This window comes from Metarhizium robertsii (genome assembly GCF_000187425.2).
Source record: "Metarhizium robertsii ARSEF 23 chromosome Unknown MAA_Scf_3, whole genome shotgun sequence".
Taxonomy (NCBI): Eukaryota; Fungi; Ascomycota; class Sordariomycetes; order Hypocreales; family Clavicipitaceae; genus Metarhizium; species Metarhizium robertsii.
Window position 1 is genome coordinate 2228657 of NW_011942171.1, and position 18857 is coordinate 2247513.

General features: G+C 49.0%; 9 protein-coding genes across 9 annotated transcripts; 5 read left to right on the top strand and 4 right to left on the bottom strand.

The window, feature by feature from the left end:
* MAA_03725 (urea transporter) lies at window positions 1-2370 on the top strand (the record flags this gene model as incomplete). Its single annotated transcript, XM_007821723.2, has 5 exons — window positions 1-62; window positions 124-203; window positions 303-335; window positions 917-1261; window positions 1325-2370. The coding sequence occupies 5 exons, from the start codon at window positions 1-3 to the stop codon at window positions 2368-2370; spliced, it is 1566 nt and encodes a 521-aa protein (XP_007819914.2).
* A 407-nt stretch (window positions 2371-2777) lies between these two features.
* MAA_03724 (uncharacterized protein) lies at window positions 2778-3802 on the bottom strand (the record flags this gene model as incomplete). The annotated part of the gene is made up of 2 exons (XM_007821722.1): window positions 2778-3484; window positions 3553-3802. The coding sequence occupies 2 exons, from the start codon at window positions 3800-3802 to the stop codon at window positions 2778-2780; spliced, it is 957 nt and encodes a 318-aa protein (XP_007819913.1).
* Window positions 3803-4296: 494 nt separating this feature from the next.
* On the top strand, window positions 4297-5148 carry MAA_03723 (complex I intermediate-associated protein 30; the record flags this gene model as incomplete). The annotated part of the gene is made up of 2 exons (XM_007821721.1): window positions 4297-4375; window positions 4439-5148. The coding sequence occupies 2 exons, from the start codon at window positions 4297-4299 to the stop codon at window positions 5146-5148; spliced, it is 789 nt and encodes a 262-aa protein (XP_007819912.1).
* Window positions 5149-5410: 262 nt separating this feature from the next.
* Window positions 5411-7881, bottom strand: MAA_03722 (Tetratricopeptide-like helical; the record flags this gene model as incomplete). The annotated part of the gene is made up of 3 exons (XM_007821720.1): window positions 5411-6914; window positions 6969-7062; window positions 7122-7881. 3 exons carry the CDS (start codon window positions 7879-7881, stop codon window positions 5411-5413), a joined length of 2358 nt encoding a protein of 785 aa, XP_007819911.1.
* A 761-nt stretch (window positions 7882-8642) lies between these two features.
* MAA_03721 (uncharacterized protein) lies at window positions 8643-9374 on the bottom strand (the record flags this gene model as incomplete). Its single annotated transcript, XM_007821719.1, has 5 exons — window positions 8643-8688; window positions 8780-8787; window positions 8856-9015; window positions 9135-9159; window positions 9224-9374. 5 exons carry the CDS (start codon window positions 9372-9374, stop codon window positions 8643-8645), a joined length of 390 nt encoding a protein of 129 aa, XP_007819910.1.
* A 659-nt stretch (window positions 9375-10033) lies between these two features.
* Window positions 10034-12087, top strand: MAA_03720 (DNA lyase; the record flags this gene model as incomplete). Its single annotated transcript, XM_007821718.2, has 4 exons — window positions 10034-10058; window positions 10117-10146; window positions 10205-11851; window positions 11960-12087. 4 exons carry the CDS (start codon window positions 10034-10036, stop codon window positions 12085-12087), a joined length of 1830 nt encoding a protein of 609 aa, XP_007819909.2.
* Window positions 12088-13436: 1349 nt separating this feature from the next.
* MAA_03719 (mating-type MAT1-1-3) lies at window positions 13437-14132 on the bottom strand (the record flags this gene model as incomplete). Its single annotated transcript, XM_007821717.2, has 4 exons — window positions 13437-13585; window positions 13636-13797; window positions 13845-13969; window positions 14020-14132. The coding sequence occupies 4 exons, from the start codon at window positions 14130-14132 to the stop codon at window positions 13437-13439; spliced, it is 549 nt and encodes a 182-aa protein (XP_007819908.2).
* Window positions 14133-14436: 304 nt separating this feature from the next.
* Window positions 14437-15486, top strand: MAA_10963 (mating-type MAT1-1-2; the record flags this gene model as incomplete). Its single annotated transcript, XM_011412908.1, has 2 exons — window positions 14437-14608; window positions 14693-15486. 2 exons carry the CDS (start codon window positions 14437-14439, stop codon window positions 15484-15486), a joined length of 966 nt encoding a protein of 321 aa, XP_011411210.1.
* A 1522-nt stretch (window positions 15487-17008) lies between these two features.
* MAA_03718 (mating-type MAT1-1-1) lies at window positions 17009-18139 on the top strand (the record flags this gene model as incomplete). The annotated part of the gene is made up of 2 exons (XM_007821716.2): window positions 17009-17240; window positions 17289-18139. 2 exons carry the CDS (start codon window positions 17009-17011, stop codon window positions 18137-18139), a joined length of 1083 nt encoding a protein of 360 aa, XP_007819907.2.
* Between the last annotated feature and the right edge of the window lie 718 nt (window positions 18140-18857).

The window sequence follows — 18857 nt, forward strand, 5'->3', positions numbered from 1 at the left end:
ATGGGTCAACCGTCCTTTCCGGCGTCTAATGCCATCATCTACCTGACTTATGGAGCATTTTTGTACGTTACGACCCTTATCTCACATCACCACACATGGCTAACGCTAACCAATGTCGCACAGGGTCCTGGGAACAGGAATCGCTTGGACGATGAGAAATCAGTCCAAACAGGATTTCCTGAGCAGCAATGGAACACAAAGTGGTGAGCAATGTGGAGGACATGCGTGCAACAACTCGAAATAACTTCAAGAAATGGGTGGGATAAAAGACCGCGGGCTCAGCTAACTCATTCTCTCTTTAGCCTTCCCTCTTGCTCTCAACTTTATCGCCTCCGGTGAGTAGAGCCGTTACGGTTCAGCTACATCATCATGTTTCCGGAGCGGTAGCCTTTTGGGCCAGCAAATTCAATTCAGCACCCATGCGAACCCTTTGGCAAAGGGTTTGGTCACGTATACACGACTATACGGAACAATAGCAGAGTCAACTTAGATGAGTAGGTTTATTCCCTGATCTTATTCTTCTCCTCTCTTGACGACGAGGTTATGAGAGCTTCTTCTCCGGTGCTTCTGATGATCTAGTGCAAACCTACTGGTCGCCGTCCCTGGCATCAGTCTCGCCTCCCCTGCATAGAAATCAGTTTCCAAGCAGTGTGAGGAGAAAAAGCATCAACACTCTTGTCGCAAGAGGGGAGAGGATGCGGCTCACTACGGGCGCTGATTTGAAGCAAGATGTGGGATCCAACTCTTGGGCAACACTATTCCAGGAGAGATCTTGCACCCTGTGGATCTGAAGCTGAGATTGCACCGTAATTACTCGATCAAGATAATGCTTGCGTGGGAAATGTGTTGCCGCTCCAACCCCCTTCTTACTTTGTGTCTAGTCAAAATTTCGTTTGTGTCGTGCTGACATGTGCAGCCCTCGGAGCCGGTATCCTCTTCTCCTACCCCGAGCTCGCAACCATCACCGGTGTCCAGGGAGTCATCATTTACGCCCTGGCATCGGCGTTGCCTATGCTCATTTTTGGAGCCCTTGGACCCATTATCCGCCGCAAGTGTCCTGAAGGTTTCGTCTTGACAGAGTGGACACGACAACGCTACGGGACAGTTGCCATGTTGTACCTCAGCTTCATGACCCTGGTGACATTGTTCCTGTACATGGTGGCAGAGTTGTCTGCTCTTGGTCAAGTCGTGAGCACATTGACCGGGATTGATAGTCTTCCCGTTATCATCGTTGAATGCGTCATCACTACCATTTATACCTGTTAGACAACCTCCCTCCCCTGGTCCTATTTTGAATAGCATTGAATGCTAACAATGGTGACAGCTTTGGGTGGTTTCAAAATTTCTTTCCTCACAGACGTCGTCCAAGGCGGCATGGTCGTTGGCCTCATCATCATTGCCACCATCACCGTTGGTGCCAAGACGGAAATCAAACGTGAGCTCATAGACTCGTCGCACCTCTTAGAGCCAAGCCTTCTTGGTTGGCAGCTCCTGTACATCCTGCCCGTTGCCGTTCTCACCAACGACTTCTTTCTGTCCAATTTTTGGCTGCGAACATTTTCTTCCAAATCCGACAAGGATCTTTGGGTTGGCGTCTCAGTTGCCATGGTGGTCATCCTGTGCATCCTCACTCTTGTCGGCTGTTCTGGCTTGATTGCGGCTTGGTCTGGCGCGTGGCCAGGCGAACCAGAGCAGGAGGGCTCATTGGCCTTTTTTTTGCTTCTTCAGCAGCTACCTAGCTGGGTTGTCGGCATTATTCTCGTCATGGTTGTCTCCCTCAGCACAGCTGCCTTTGATAGTCTGCAGTCAGCCATGGTTTCTTCCGCCTCCAACGACTTGTTCCGCAACCGCCTGAATATCTGGTACATCCGCGGCATGGTTGTGCTTATCATTATCCCTGTCGTGGTGGTTGCTCTCCGCGCATCATCCATCCTGCAGATCTACCTCATCAGCGATCTGCTCTCCGCTGCTACCATTCCCGTCTTGTGCCTTGGTCTCAGCGACCGCCTCTACTGGTGGCGCGGCTTTGAAGTCGTCGTCGGTGGCTTGGGTGGCATTTTGACCGTCTTCATATTTGGCGCTATTTACTACAAGGATGCCGAACAAGGCGCCCAATTACTGCTCATTCAGAATGGCCTGTATGCCAATGATTGGAGCGCATTTGGTGCATTTGTCGCAGCCCCTGTTGGAGGTATTGTTTGGGGCTTTGGGGCTCTCGCCCTTCGCTTGTCATTCCAATATATCAAGGCCAGGCTCCGCCGTGAGCGCTTTGATGCGCTTGATCGACCCCTTATGACCCGTACGGTTAGCGACTCCGAAATGCCGGATGAAGTTGTAATTGCCTCCTCCAAGGCTGGCAAGTTCTTTTAGGGCTTAGCAATCTGCAAAGACTCGGCGTGGGAGGGACGTGGTCCATTTGTTGAGCGTAGCGCTCGTCGTCATCATCGCCGTGGTCAAGGACATGAGGGAGCATTTGGTTGGCGTGCACAGCACAGTCAGGTACTAGCCTGACATGGTTCAGCATGATGGAGAGATTAGACTATAGATGTGAGTATAGTATAGTATGATACCAATAATACAAATGCTGGATGTGAGAAACATATAACGTGTCCAACCCGCAACTTGTCCATTTTCGCTCCCAATGCAAGATGGTATGGTACAGGTACAAAAAGATCGTGACAAAGTCCACGTTTAATTCACATTTTCCACCACCACCTCCCCGCATAATGCCATCCCATGCGCTTTCCCAAGAATTTCTCACCCCAGTCCTTCTAAATTTACTTGGGAGCCGAATCCGTCCACCCCGCCCGCCTGGCCTGCTCCTTGTCTATAACAGCCTTCTCCCGCAGGTAGGCGTCCAACGTCGTTACCGAAGTGGTCCCCCATATGCGCCAGGGCGTCGTCTCAAAAGTCTTCTGGTTCGCCTGCCTCGACAGCACGACGTACTCAATCTTATCCTGCAGCTTCAGGCTTCCCGGGACCGTCTCGCCCGTGACAGCGCTCATCTTGGACGCCTGCTGCGTCGACGCAATCGCCACGACCGCCTGCTCGGTAACCATGGTCTTGTCAAAGGGATTCACCTCGTGGATCTGATGAGACATCAGCCTGGGATAAAACAGGCCCTTGTTGTACTTGACAACCTCGAAACGCACGCGCTCCTTGGGGTCACGGCGGTCAATGGCCGCGCTGAGCTTCTTGGCGAACTCCCCGAGGCAAATCTTGTTGAGGGTGACCTTGTCGCCGGCGGCAAAGGCCTCGAGCATCTCGCGGTACATGGCTTTGGCTGTGGGTGCAATCTTGCCCCGGCGGGCTTTCCATTTCGGCCGCGTCGTCCAGTTGGGCATCGACTTGAGCTTGAAGTTGAGGACTGAGGTCGCGCAGATGAGCCAGTGCTTCATGCGGGCGACTTGGTATTGGAGGAGTTCGGAGGGAGATTTGGGGTACTGTGATAGCGGAAGGGAGACGAATGTGCCTGAGAGAGTATCTACATGTTAGTTTCTTTTGGCTATTATTTAATAATTGGGCAAATCTCGATTGCGGGTGTCAACGGACCGGGAAAAAGAGGACCACCGCCATCTTTAAAGTATTCGGCATTCGCAAGCTTTTGCATATTCGACATGCTCTGCTCCTTGGCCATTTTATTTGAACTCTGACGAGAAGCTCGATCCATTTCTCGAATAATTTTGTTCCTGCCGGGCATGGACGCATAGCGTCTTGTGCTGTGAATTCCTAAGGGTCCCGCGATGGCACATCGCAGCGGGTGTGAAGAGCCAGCTCGCCATGCTGGAGTTAGCGACGCCATGGTGAAGAGTTGCTCGAGCAAGTCGGTATGTCGCAAGCTCGCAACAGGCCTTCGATTGGGGCGTTGCGACGGAGTTTGCCCGGCTGTTGGCGTGGTCGAGCTCGGCAACTGGTGATGATGGAAATTGTTGGAGCAGAGAAGTTCTGAGTGCGGATTAAATTAATCCCCCCTGCCGAAGCACAGGGTAAGTGCGTGCGAAAAGCGGCATGGACTTGGCGGATGGCATGTAACTATCGCAGATCCACACCAGGGTAGTTGGTGCGAATTTAGCATCTCCCAACTTCCACGAGCTCCGTTCAGGTCAATTTCAACGTCATCACATTTGTCGCAACAGCTTTTCGCCGCCACGGCACGTGCGACGCCACCAATAAACGCAGCTTTTACTATACTGTCATCCCATGTTCTTGGAGAGCCGGTGAGCCAATTGGCTCTGACTGGGCAGCTGTCGCTCAGCAATTCACCACCCCGCGAACATCCTCTGGACGTGCGACAACATGAAGGTTACGACGCCGCTTCTGGGGAAGGGCCTGCTAGGTCGTAGCGTGGACGAGCTGCGCAGGCGCACTAGCATAGGTTCGTATACTACGGCTATATTCTCTGCGCTATATGCATCAGTACTGGCTGACCGTTGATCAGCCCTGAAGATGGAAGCCGTTAAGGGACCGCTCGGCCCGCGAGGTTTATACGAATTCAACAGCGCCGCCTCAATACAAGACTGCATCCTCATGTCTGATGACTTGATTGGGGGCTCTTCAAAAAGTCACCTCGACTTCATATCTACCGACACCACCAACTCACCTTCAAACCCAGCCGGCTCCTCGTCTCCGTCGTCATACGCCCGCTTCCACGGCCAAATATCTACCTCCCTCCCTGCGGATCGCCCAAACATCCAGCGCAGCGGATACGCGGCGTTTCGCACTCCTGATCAGCGACCGACCCTATTCGGCCGTTCGGTGTGGGACATCGACCCATATGCCTATCTTGCTTTACGTATCAAGTCTGACGGCAGATCATATTTTGTCAATTTGCAGACCGAGGCGGTGGAGCCCACGGATCTGCATCAGCATCGCTTATTTGCGAAACGGCCCGGTCAGTGGGAGACTGTCATGATTAAGTGGAATGATTTTGTGAGGACAAACCATGGGTTTGTGGTGGAGCCGCAGACAGAGATATTAAGACAGAAAGTGAGAACCGTGGGCATCGGGCTGACGGACCGCGTTGAGGGCCCGTTTGAACTGTGCATAGAAAAGGTATGGGCTACGAATGAGGTTGCTGAAGACGCGACAGTGGTGAAGTCGGGGGCCAGTGAGTTGAAGAATAAGCGGGGAGAGGAGATTCAGTGGTAGACGAGCGTGGACGGGCAGATGGAAAACAATTCCTCATGCAAGCGCTCAGAGATCTTTATGAGAAAAGGAGACTAGTTATTGGATTATCAGAAGCCTGACTTGAATACCCTTGGCGAGGCTTAGGGTTTCCAACGTGGTTATAGGGTTTGTCTAGGGGGTGTTGATAAGGTATCTATCCACACGCAGTGGTACAATAGCCGTCCTGTACGAACAAGTGTACATTTATGCATTCAATATTTGCAACAGTCGTATTCATGAATCATCACCGTCCAAGCCTCAATGACTCTGCTGTCCTCTGCAGCTCCACGTAGGCCGCTGCGTAGTCTGCAGCCAATGCCACTTCCCCCGTCAACTTCATAATCATTGCCTTCTTGGCCATCATTTCGCATTGGCCTTTGATGTCCTCGATTGCCGAGTAGTGATCAAACGCCTTTTGCACGGCCGATAATGCTCTAGTCATGTGTTCGGTTCGCTTGCTTGACTTTGCGGGCATATTTCCCGCCATGCCCATATTTGCGTCGGCAAGAAATGAGTAAAGCTGAGCTGAGAGAGACGATGATTCGCACTCCAAAGCCCGAGGTAAAACTGCAACAAGGAGCTGTATAGCAGCTTCGAACTCGCCCAAAGATACGAGGATATTGGACAAGGCGCCGATGGCTTGCCAGAGGCAAGGAATCAGCCGTGCACGCCATGCTATGTTTGTAGCACGGACTGCTGTTGAAAAGGCTCTTTGAGGGCGACCGCATTTGTCTAGCAAAGCGACCTTCATGAGGAGAAGCTTCACACGTAGAGCAATGTCCTTGTTCTCGTCTCGCAACTTGCATATCAAGCCCTCCACCTTCTGAAAAGCTTTCTGTAAATCGCCTCGGCGGATTAAGCAGTCAATGTGTAGCGAGTCGATAATAAAAGCCATGTCAGGCTCAAGGTCATCCGAATTTGACTGCAAGAGCTGGCGGAGCAGCTCTTCAGCACCATCTAAATTGTTATGGCGCAAGTCTTTTCTCAGCTTTATGATTGCTCTGTACTTGTACCAGTATTGGCTGGATTTCCACGAGCGCAGCGAGTTCTCGTCAAGCTTCTCCAAGTACTGGAGACCCTCGTCATATCGACCACGATCGCATAACGTCAGTGCTATGCGGCAAGTATGTTTAAGTTCATCATCAAATACTGCGTGCCTTGCGTGACACATTAGGAAAATTTCCGACGTCAGGGTGGACAATTGTGTCAGACCCAGTCGATTCCATAACGCAGAGTACAATGACAGTTGGGAGCCAAACATGGTCTTCATGTTCCTCTCAACGATGACTTGTGAACTTCGAACCATATACTCTAGAGACGTTGCAACACTGTCTCCATTGATGAGGCCCAGTTTTGCCTCGCTCAGGAGCACGGAACTCCAAAGAGACCACATGCCAGACTCTTTAGCCTTTACCCTTAAGAATGCCAGGCTTTCCTTGCCAGTACCCAAAAGGCTGTTTGACTCTAAATCGCGAACCAGGTTGGGATGTGCCCGACCAAAATGAAAGAGCCAATTCAGGGCAAAATTGAGACACGTCATATCTCGATTTTCTCGTGCTGTAGAAACAGCCTCTAGCATGGCTGCGATGGCTTCCTGATGGCACCCGAATTCTGCTTGCAATACGGCCAAATTCATAAGAGCATACTGGTAAAAGAGTCTGTCTCGATATTGCATAGTATAGTCGAAATATCTATGCAGAAAGTCGAATGCTGTGGGATAGTCCCCAGACTTCCACGCGTCAAGGAAGCTGCACCACAGTTAGAACGAGTGCAAAATTGTCCACCGCATAACCACCTCATACCTCAAATAGTGTGTAAGACTCGGCACGAGAAAGCTGTCGTGCAGAAGATCATGAAACTGGTGTCGTATTTCCAAGGGGATCCTGTTTCCATATTCTATCCGGATTAGCGTACATGTACATGTATGACGAGGGTATGAAAGTTAATATGCTCACTTTGCATCTGTTCAATCTGAAACTCGAGCAGCGATTCCACATCGTCGGTGCTCACAGGGATGGTGCTACTCTCATCCCCTGTGAGCATGTCACCATATGCAACTGCTGCCAATGCAGACACACTTGCAGGATCCCAGTCCCCTTGTTCCCCTAGCAAAAGGATATTATCGAAACTCAGACGGCCAAAGCTGGGGTTCTTCCTCCTCAAGTAGTGGGCAGTGGGCTGGCGGTATCGCACAAATGCTTTCCAGAGTTCCGTACAATCATGAAATCGCAGTTTTTGATACTCCAAGCGCGATCTGCGAATAAATGCACCGAATGGCGAGTTGCGTGACAATCTGATTCTCTTGTCCACCTGTTCCGGGTCACCATCATCATCCTTGCGGCGCTCGCCCTTTGCCCTGACCAGCACTTCTTTGATTCTTTCAAAAAACTCATTCAAGCTGTCCAGGGAATTGATTTCCCAAAGCTTCGCGAGGAACTGGTCCCAGAGCTTCCGACCAGGCATCCCCATCAAAAAAGGATAGCTGCCAAGGACCTTCTCGAAGTCCTTTATGGTGATGACCAAGCTCACGGTGCGCTCTGCTTTCGCCCACCGTGCCTCCTGTGATGACAATGGGTCTGTAGAGTCATGATCCAAAAGGTGTGATGTGATGAAGGAAAGAACTGGGAGCACGGCATCACTTGGGACAGCCTCTTCTGTGTACAGCTCCACGAGGGCCAGAAGGCCGATTTTCGCGGGCGTAAGATAGCGAGCCATCATGCCTATGGACTCACACAACTCCTTGGTGGTTCAAAATTTAATCCATGGAACGTTTGGTGAGTCCCTTGGCTCGAGGTACCCCAACACGGTTTGAGGTCAGAAATGGTCGACGCGCGGCCGAAGAAAGTTTGCCTGCCAGATCATAGCTGACAACTCAATACATGACAGAAATTAGACTGGTTCCGTAGAAGTTGAAATACACTTATTATCACAAGGCTCAAGTGTGGAAGTAATGTCTTGCTTCCTTGCCGCAGGATACGAACCATTTCCTGTGTAGATGTTTAGACGCGTCCTGGACGGTTGCCACTTGCGTCGGGTATTCTTCGGCACTGGCCCAGCAGGCCTCATGCGGTCATTTGATCTATGGGTCAAAATAATTCGTCGCCGGAGAGAAGCCCCGCCAGCACCAATTGAAGACTTCATCCATGACATGTTAGCTTATCCCGGGGTTTTTGGCTAACGAGCACTCTGCGAGACACGAAGTTGGGCCATTGCCCGTGTGTCAATGCACCATTTATCCAACCGCCAACTCTGAGCTGCACTCCTCTCAGTATAAGAAACTACCTCAAAATTTCCATTTGTTCCGTCGAGTCATTCATACAGGGCAGAAACTTCACAGAGTGGAATGTTCCAATAGGAAAGCAGGATTTAGTAAAACAGCGTAGTCAATTCGACACTAGGGAACATGTACAAGGAGTCTCCTGAAGGGATATTCTATCAATATTGCCGGCTCCATGGCCCTGATACCGAGTTTCACTTTACGCAACCTTGTTTTTGTTGTGGTAGTTGACCGATTCATTCCAGCTGATTTGCACAGTTAGTTTCACAGATCGTATATCAAACTGCGCAGGCATGTGCTTCTATCGCTTGTATCACGCAGCGGGTATACACTTACAACAGGGTCTATTACACATGGTCAGCACACCCACACGCTCAGTATTCACACAGATGCGGCACGCGAAGTATCTTACCTTGTCACCATCTCCCCACTGATAGTTCTTGGTGCGGATGTTCTGGTAGGGGTACTCAATGCGCTCCTCCAGAGGAGGCATGTGGCTCCAGTGCTCCCAATGCTCCTTCCAGAGATACCAGGCGTTGGCACCAGCCAGGGCCAGGCAAGGAATAACACCGCTTTATATTCAAGTTAGTCTGCAATTCAACTTCCGCTCGTAGGCTTGGGGCGGCTAAAGATCCCGCCACAAGGATGCGAAATCGCCGTGGGCTGTTAGGGTGGGCATCGGGATGCGTACTAGATGGAAATCTTCTTCCACAGCTCTGCGCAATGTTAATTGATGTGTCCCAAGGGTCAATGGCAATTGTCGGGTTCAATGGCACTCACCAGTGGTCTCCTTGGCGTGCTCCTTGATGTGCTGGCGTTCCTTGATGAACTCGTTCTCGGCCGAGGTGCTGGCAAGGCGGCGCTGAGCAGGGGCGCGCAGCTGCGCAGCGAACCGCGAGGCGTTGCGGGTGGCTAGTCGCGAAGCAAACATGGTGATGGCGATTGTCGTTGATTGATGGCGGAATGCAGGTTGTGAGATCAGGTCATCCGGGATCAATCAAGCTCGGCTAGCCAATTTTGGCGGCCTCGATCATAAGGCAGAAAGGAAGCTGTTTGGCAGCACGTGATGTCGTGCAGTTCCCGCGACCCGCCCTCCAGCCCGTGAAAGGTGCACCGCGCGACATGGGAGGAGGCCCACTGACGTCTTGATGCAATGAACGCCATTGCCATGACCTTCACCATCACACACAAGAGACTCTATATTCTGCCTGTCATCAAGCCGTATACATATACTGCTCTTTGAGACTCTGTGTACGATAGCATACAAGTCCAGTCTTACTGACTGATGAAGTTGTGTTGCCTCCTGATCGTGCAGCTTGGGCAAGCAGGATGTAAATAGCCTCTCCCATTTGCCCTGCCGTGCCGAAGCAGTGAAACACCCGTGGGCCCTCTTAAGAGATTGAAGGTGCGGCATTATGGGGTTTCGTATTACTACGTGGAATGGTGAGATTGCCAGAGCTGCCCCAGTATGCTATGTTGCTAACAAAACCGTGCAGTAAATGGCATCAGGTATTCCTTCTCAGACAAGTACTCATCTTGTGATGTGCAGCCTGCTCACGCATGAAGCAGAAATCCCTTTGGATATCAACCATGGAGAGACCAGCGCACTTTTCAGGTAAACATGTCGTTGCAGTCCCACGCAGAGTCCAGCTTACTAATGCCACACAAACTAGGCCATGTTCGACATCTTGGAATCGGACATTGTAGTCATGCAAGAGACGAAAATTCAGCGGAAAGACTTGCAAGATGACATGGTTCTAGTGCCAGGTTGGGATGTCTTCTTTAGCTTGCCAAAGCACAAAAAAGGTTCGGTCCATTCGGATGCCCCTGCAGTTAGCATCGACGGTTTACTCATCATCGCAGGATATTCTGGCGTCGCCATTTATACTCGCAATGCATCATGTGCGCCCATTCGTGCTGAAGAGGGAATTACCGGTGTACTTTGTCCTCCCAAGTCTACAACCAACTTCCGGGATCTACCTTCAGACCAACAGATTGGCGGTTACCCTCGTCCCGGTCAGCTCTCAGGCATTGTAGAAGACACGGTACTTGACTCCGAAGGCCGCTGTGTCATTCTGGAGTTCCCAGCGTTCGTGCTACTTGGTGTTTATTGTCCAGCTAATCGAGACGAAAGTCGAGTCGAGTTTCGCACCAGCTTTTTCGAGGCCTTGGATGTTAGAATACGGAATTTGGTAGCCGAAGGAAAGGAGGTTATTCTCACGGGTGATCTAAACGTAATTCGGTCAGAAGTGGATTCAACAAACGTGATGGAGAACCTGCGCAAGGAAAATATGACAATCGGTGAATGGATTTCACTCCCAACGCGACGAATCTTCAACCAACTCATATTTGAAGGCAATATTGTCGGCGATCGCGACGAGGGCCGACAGACGCCAGTTTTATGGGACCTATGTCGTTGCTTTCATCCAAGTCGATTAGGAATGAACACGTGCTGGGACACCAAAAAAAACACTCGGCCAGCCAATAATGGCAGTCGTATAGACTACATATTATGTAGCAACGGCATTAGGGATTGGTTTACTTGGGCCAATATTCAAGAAGGCCTGATGGGCTCCGATCACTGCCCTGTTTTTGCCACAATCGCTGGCACCATTGCCAGGAACGGCAGTCAGGTTAGCCTTAACGATGTGATGAATCCCGCAGGAATGTTTAAAAATGGCACAAGGGTGCGGGAGCTGGCACAGAAGGATATCTTACCGCTATCTGCAAAGCTTATTCCCGAATTTGATCGCCGCCAGAGCATCAGAGATATGTTCTCAAGAAAGGTCACCAGTGCGGAAAGAAGCACAACACCACACAATTCGGGATCTTCCAGCTTCCCTGCAGAAGACGCGAGTCAAGCTAGCGACAATGATGCTTCGAGCCAAGCAATGGTGAATACCAACACATCATCAACCGATAAACCGGCGGCCTTACCACATTCACAGCCACGCAAGAGGTCTCCTGACCCAATCGACTCCACGCCAAGGCAACTAAAGAGAAGCAAATCCGGAGCGGATCCCATTGGGTCTAGACAAAAGATCTCAGCGGGACAAACTACACTGAAGGGATTCTTCAAACCCGTTGGCTCGGCGCTCCCTTCTACGGCTGTGTTGGCAGATCCAGAAGCACAAAGCAGTGCCGCGCATCTCCCCGCTACGAAAACCCCGCCTTCTACAAAAAGAAGCTCCGACAAACTTACATCAAAGGAATTCGTGCCACCAATCTCCGAGCAGCCAGTTCATGATAGTTTTATTCGCACAGCCCCAAAATCACCTGACAGAGTGTTCGACCCTATTCAAGCCAAGGAGTCCTGGTCCAAGTTACTGGGCAAACGAGTTGTCCCTCGATGCGAGCACGACGAACCATGCATTAGCCTGGTCACCAAAAAACCTGGTGTGAATCGAGGTAGGTCCTATTGCCGCCGTATTGGCACTGTTTGTCGTTCCTGTTTGGCGTTTTCCGTGTCTCTACGGTCCTCTGACAGTGGACCTATGCTAACCTGTACATATACAGGCCGGTCATTTTATATTTGTCCCCGCCCTCTTGGGCCCTCTGGAGAGAAGGAAACGGGGTCTGAGTGGCGATGTGGCACCTTCATATGGAGTAGCGACTGGAACGGGACGTCGTCGTCGCAGTCATAGCGGCCATGTGGTATCGTCAGTGGTGGCTCTTCATAGCATCTACATTCACCATGAGCGTTGCTCTATTTATTCCGTTCACGGCATGATTCCGCCTCAGGAATGTTACCGTAGTCTTTCTCATGGTGACGTAGACTTGTGTATCTACGTGTTCCCCCGTCTGAAGACGGGGTCTTTGTCTCAGTGTAATCTACACTCCGCAACCAATGTTTGCCAGAACCCTCGCCCCGAAACTCGCTCTTGAAATTACACATTCTTCATGTTGCAGCATCCAACTGTCGCCCAGATCATGCATTGCCCACATTACCTCTTCTACCGCTCGAAATTTTGACTCTAGGTTTAGCCAGGCGCTATAGATCCGTGCAGCATGTCATGACAGTCCTGGGCGTAGAAGCCAATTTTGTCGCAACCCATGGAGTGCTCGCAACGGCATGCACTTGTCATCATTGAGTTCTATAGCGACTCCGACTCACGCCCATCGGTTGATGCATTCCGCAGAAGCATTTGATCATAGCTCGGCTCGTCGCATAAGAGGTGGCTCTTCGCCTACCTGATTTAATATACTGTTAGCGCTCTTTGCTCATTTCTTTCCCGACATGGTCTTGTGACATGATGACGTGTCTCTTTTTATTATTTTGCCCACACCGACTTTTGCGACTTGAGTAGTCACAGGGGACCAAGTCCCAGAAGTGTCGATTGATGTATCGCCCGTAGGCAAAAGTAAACCCTCGGATGAAATCTATCGTATCTCTGCCTATGCGGGCAAACCCTCGGAAATGTGTAACTGCATGAGCGCTGAAAGAGTGCCTGCGAAACCAGCAGCTATTTGACCATACATGTTCAACAAGCCCAGCATAGATGTCGTTTCAGCACGCAGACTCGATTTTGAAGCAAGGTTGTAGTAGCTCAATCGTTCACGGTGGTGCGGACGGGAGTATGAAGTTGCGCGTTCGTCAAAAACATGCTCATTGCGGTGGCAAAGGAAAGGGGTATCTTGAGCCTGCAAAGTCGTTGGCTTTTAAATATTTGCAACTCCCTAGATACAGAAAAATAAACCTATGCTATTCCATGAACTCCAGCTGCTGCCATGAATTTTGAACGGCCTCCCCTCCGAGGTCCACAATAGAAACCTGACGCAGTCCTACGAACTCGTGAGAGTTTAACACTCTCACTAGTTTAATCGACGTTGTATAAAAGCAAATAACATTCATCATGAGATTTGACCAGAATGTCATGTTTCAGAAGTCAGCTCTTAATATCAGCTCTCCCGCTCAGTATCCTTGCCCAACCACGATTCAAAGCGATCAAACTAATGGCTGAGCATGGTCTAATCGTGCAAGATGAAGTCGGGGTCATTTACTCCTGTCAGCGTTTCTCTTTGTGGTGTACTTATATCCCGGGTATTTCTCTTTGTGCATTCGATCTTCTTCTTGGGCCATCTTTTGCCAGAAGGCCTTCTCGCCATCAGACTCATTTTTCCATAGGTTGGAGATTAAGGTAGCTAAAAGCGTCAGCACATTTTCAGTATGGACTGCAGTAGTAGACACATACAAAGTTCCGATGCAGTGATGCCAGGGTGATCCTTTCTCAGTTCGCGCGATTTGAACTGGCGGTAAAGGATCCAGCTATTTCTAGGACGTGGAATGTGACTTGAGCTGTCTTCAGGCTCGGCGGTCTTCGCCTGAGCTTTCAATTCTTTCGGCCCTGAGGAATCTGGCATGTTATTAGTTTGGATACTCTTACACTTCATGTGAACTTACCACATGTGAAAAGTAGTATTCCGTAATTGGTCGGGTTAACAGCAGACCCTGGGGGAAGCGGGCAGATTCGAAACTTCTGTCGATAGGCGTCATGGAACACAGATACTGACTGCTGCACTCGCCGGCTGTCTTGTTTAGAATACTAAATCTCAGTAAGAAGTAGGAATTTTTGTACCTGAAGTTACTGGCAATGACTTCCACCAGGTTTCTGTGGAAGGTTTCCGGGATGAAAATATGGACATTGCCTTGGATCTCGCTGGTAACGAATGTTACTGGAGTGTCTAACATTGCTCCATCTTGGATATGAATTCGTGGCCGCATCTCGATATATATAATCTGAATGTCGCTTTTTTCTTCGGCTGCTTCGTAGGATGTGAGTGGGAAAAGGTGCACGAACGGTAGTGAAGTTTGCCAGAAGCACAAACCTAGGTTGCTGCATTGAGTGGGCAGCATAGACCCAACATTCCACTCAGGTGACCTCCATTAGTCCAAGATTCTAATTCACATCCGTCACTTTTTATTCAGCCACATGAACTCGGACCACTTTTGTTGATCTTTCACTGCCAACACTTTTTTTTCACCAACACCCAAAATGGAGAGTATTTGTCAATTTTCGCCATTATGGCGAAGGTCAGAACTGGTTTCAAAACCTCAGAGAGCTATAGAAGAACTTCGCCTACAGTCTCTCAAGCTATTTCTGAATAGACACCGTTCTCAAGAAGTCAGAAATCTTACATTGAACGGTACGCCATTCCAGAGCCCATGTTTGAACTTCTGCTGACCACTATATAAATTAGAAATTCTGAGAGAATGCCATTCGATGTTCCAGCAACTTTTGAGTGACGCAGCTCAAGGGAACGAAATTCTCCAAAGAATCCGTGATATCAGCATGGTTTTGCGCACCAGTCCTATTGGCATTGTCGAGGCCACTTTGAGAGTGTGGTATGCCAGCTCGGTGCCAGTTTTCACACGGGATCCGCAAGATGGTCTCCCTCTGGACTCTGCAATGAGAGACACTAGCAACGGTGTATCCACGCTTACTTGGAGTCGTTCTTATTCCACTGAGCAACATGAAGTTGGAAACCTGGGGCTCATGGCAATGCTGATGACTTCCGAAAACTGGCTACCTCCAAAGCATCCAAATCTAAAGGCCGCTTCTCTTGTCTCCAGTGCAGTAACCACAATACTTTTCGCTTCATATCTCATATGTCCTCAGGTGTTGCGGTCCCCTGGGTCTCTCAGCACTACTATGGGGCAAACCGACGAAGCCTTAGCGTTGTTCATCAAAGCATCCTATCAGGTTGCTTGTGAAAACTTCGATAAGTTTGATAGCCCACCTGGAAGTGAGTTTGGTGCTACTCCAGATGAGGTGAAGCTCAGTCATAATGGCAATCGTTTTTTAACAAAAATTGGATGCAATACCTGGTCTGAGCCAGCATACTGGCACCCTTGTCGAAAGGTTCCCGGTTCTAATTGGAATAAATTTATTCGAAACTCTAGCCGTCCGATTTTTCCTACTACATCTCCACTGAGAAATGAGCTGGTTGTTGTTCTTCCAAGCACATTGTTTGGCCTCGCTCAACCCTGGGCGGTTTACTACAATATGCTTCGTGTTAGATTTTCTCTAGTAAGTTCTTTCTAATACCCATTCTCGTGGAAATATTACTGACTTTCATTTTAAGACTGGACGACCACGCAGAAATCTCAGTCTCAAGGCGCGTCAAGCTCAATATGGTGAGACTGCAGCAGCTACGGGGCGGCCATATTCCTCCCGAACAATTTCTCCACAGGTACTTTACTAACTTGAGTATTGCTTTTATGGAGTATGCTAATGAGGCTCTCAGTTTGCAAATGATGAAAGCAATTTGGAGCAGTCATACCTCTTCAACATTCCCTTGGTAGGCAATTAATACTTGTTACTAAATCTCAAGGAGTTCAGTGGCATCTAATCATATTTTTTATAGACAAGAGGGCCAATGACGGACTTGCATGGGCACTTAACCTTGCCTTTCATGACGTCTGCATTAAGGGCTTTGAGGTTTCAAGGAGAGCCCAACGAACTAGTACGAAATTTTAAGCTGATTAGTTTTTGGTAATCTTTTATTCTATCACTATAATACTGGATCAAGTGAGATGGCCTAGTTCTATGTAGCTCTGAATACACTTTCTTGACCCCGAAATGGACATTGTCAATAGACTCCTGGTATGATGCCGCGGCCCACCCATCCACATCACATTGCAAGCTGCCGCAGTCTCTTTTCGCTCTTTCTAATGGATTTCGGCGATGCATACTGAGGCGCTTCATGATTCTGGCGATTCTGGTGGTGCTGATAGGTAAATGAGTAATCCGCAGCATAACGCGTCACGAAGTATTAGTTGCAAGCCGTCTTCGAATTTTTACATATAGCTGCTTTGATAATACCTAGGTGACCTGTTTACCTTATTCTGTGAATGTTTGCTAGCCGTTTATTAATTAATACCTTATAACTACTTTGAGACGAGGAATCATGACCCAGAAATGGTACAGGCTCGAACCAAAAGATTGAGATTTGTCTTGATGCAATATAGCTCTTTGCTAAGGGCTAAGGGCGTTCAGCACACTGGGTAAATCTCATGCATCTCTATTATTATCTATCTGGCGATTATGATGCTTAGAAGTTATGTAGACATCTAGATATAATTAGATGGATGCATGTTAATCTTTTTACATTGGAGGACCGGAAGATGCTTTCAATTTTCGCATATACATAGGTAGTTTTACTAGTTCTTAACCTCAACATAACAACCCCAACGATATAAGTTTATCTTTCAACTGGAAGAACTGATTTCTTAGTTACGGCCTACGACCTATAATCATAGGTAACACCGTGCCATGATTTTGCATATGCCAAGCTCTTGCAGCGCTGACAACTGTGGTTATCCAAATCAGAATAGCCCAACTTGGTGGTGTGGGTCATGGTGGCTCGCTCCCCCAGCCACCATACACCCTAGCACCATTTGCTTAGACACCCCTGCTTATGTTCACCCCTGTTGCACCAACTCAGAGAGCCCTTGTCTCATAAGTACACTCCCTCCCGCTCTCCGTCTTCTCTCCATTTGAAAACTACCTCACCGAGCTCTTTTTTCTCATGGACATACGTTGAATCTCGAAAGAAGAAATCGAAATGGCGACTCGGGCAGAACTCATGCAGCGTCTTTCCATGCTTCCGACTCAGGAACTCCTCCATATTCTCAAGGATGAGACAATCTTCGACATCGCTGCTCAGTACTTTGACGCTTCAATGCAGTCAAACATTTTGCCATCAACGACTCCCGTGATACATAACACTCACAAGACCAAGAATACTGTTTGCGACAAGGCGAAACGACCACTCAATGCCTTCATGGCATTTCGCAGTAAGTTCATTACAAAACCTATCAGTGATCCATTCTTACCCAACTCAGGTCATTATTTAAAACTGTTCCCCGACGTACAACAAAAGAGTGCATCTGGCTTCCTAACGACTCTCTGGAATAAGGATCCGTTTCGAAACAAATGGGCACTCATTGCCAAAGTTTATTCTTTCGTTCGAGATGAAATTGGCAAGGACAAAATTACTCTGGCATCCTTCCTCAGTTTCTCCTGTCCTGTGATGGGAATCATCGAGCCACAATCTTACCTCACCATACTCGGGTGGTCAGTCGGAGGAGATTCAAATTCCCAAAGATTAATCCAAGATGAAACTTTAGCAGCTCTTGGACAGTCTCGATTGCAGTCTGATGGGGTCCCGAGTACTGAACTAGAGCTGCTTACAGCTTTGGTCAACGTTGGCTACCTACCTGAACAAGGCATTGACCTCATGGGAAAACTTGGGGCCAACAATAGCAGCATCATGGCTACTGCCACTCAACCCAGATTGTCTCTTCCGGTTTCTTACACTCCAGAAAAGCTTCAGTTTATGGGTACCATTCGGAGTGACCCGGTTCAGGCAACCAAGGAGCTGCTGGGGGACGTATATGATGACTACACCATTCAAATGCTCGGAGTCAAGGCTCATAACGTTGAAGATCTTGACTCAATCAATCACCTACCCATGCAAGTGGAAATGCCAGATCCAAGGTACTACTACAATTATTCCACGAGTCACGCTCAGCTGTCGCTTGCCGGTGCACCAACAATGAGTTTTGAAAACATCCCAGAGCACGAAAGTTTCGATATCGACAGTCCCTGGGACGTAGACACTATTCTAGGTCAAACTCAATCAGAGGGAGACAGAAGTGAGTTTACCGAGCTTCAACATGGCAACTTCAACTAACAGTTCCTTCAGCTGGAAATATTCAACGAAGCCCTATGCATAACCCGCAAGACGACTTCAATTACCCGTTTTGAGGGGTAAAGAGGCTGCGAATTTGGCGTTAGGCATCATCTGCTCTAGGTCCCGAGCTTGTATTATATGTTTCGTTGAGGCGTTCAGGACACATTTTGCTACAAGAGACACCAAAGTGTCGCTGGGACACATAAAGGCACAGGTTGTCATTCACAGGCGCAAGCGGGTCGGCCCAAAAATTTTGTTTTATTTTTTATTTCATTTTCTAGTTCCGCCTCGATACCCCATGAATTGAATGTTAACACAAAATCGAATTTCTGGCCTTACAACATTCAAGCTGTGAGAGATGTAGCTGGCGTGTAGGCAAGGCAGCGCCACAAGAAGCTATTGGCAAGATGATGATAATTTGTTGGCTAGGACGGAGCCCCAATACACCCACACCCTGATGAGGAGCAAGAAATGGCCCTTTTCATTGTGCCTTTTGATCGCGCCTCTTGAACAGTCATGCGCCACATCCTGAGTGTCCGGGGCGGGGGGCTGCATCAAACCGGTTTGTTCTAGATGTCATAGGGGCATCTGGCCAAACCAAACTAGCATATACCGCCACTACGCATTCTCCAATGAGCCACGGCTTCGGCACTGAATTAAGACTAACTGCCTTCACACCTTCACAAGGAAACAAAACGGAGTGGAGATGGTAAACTTG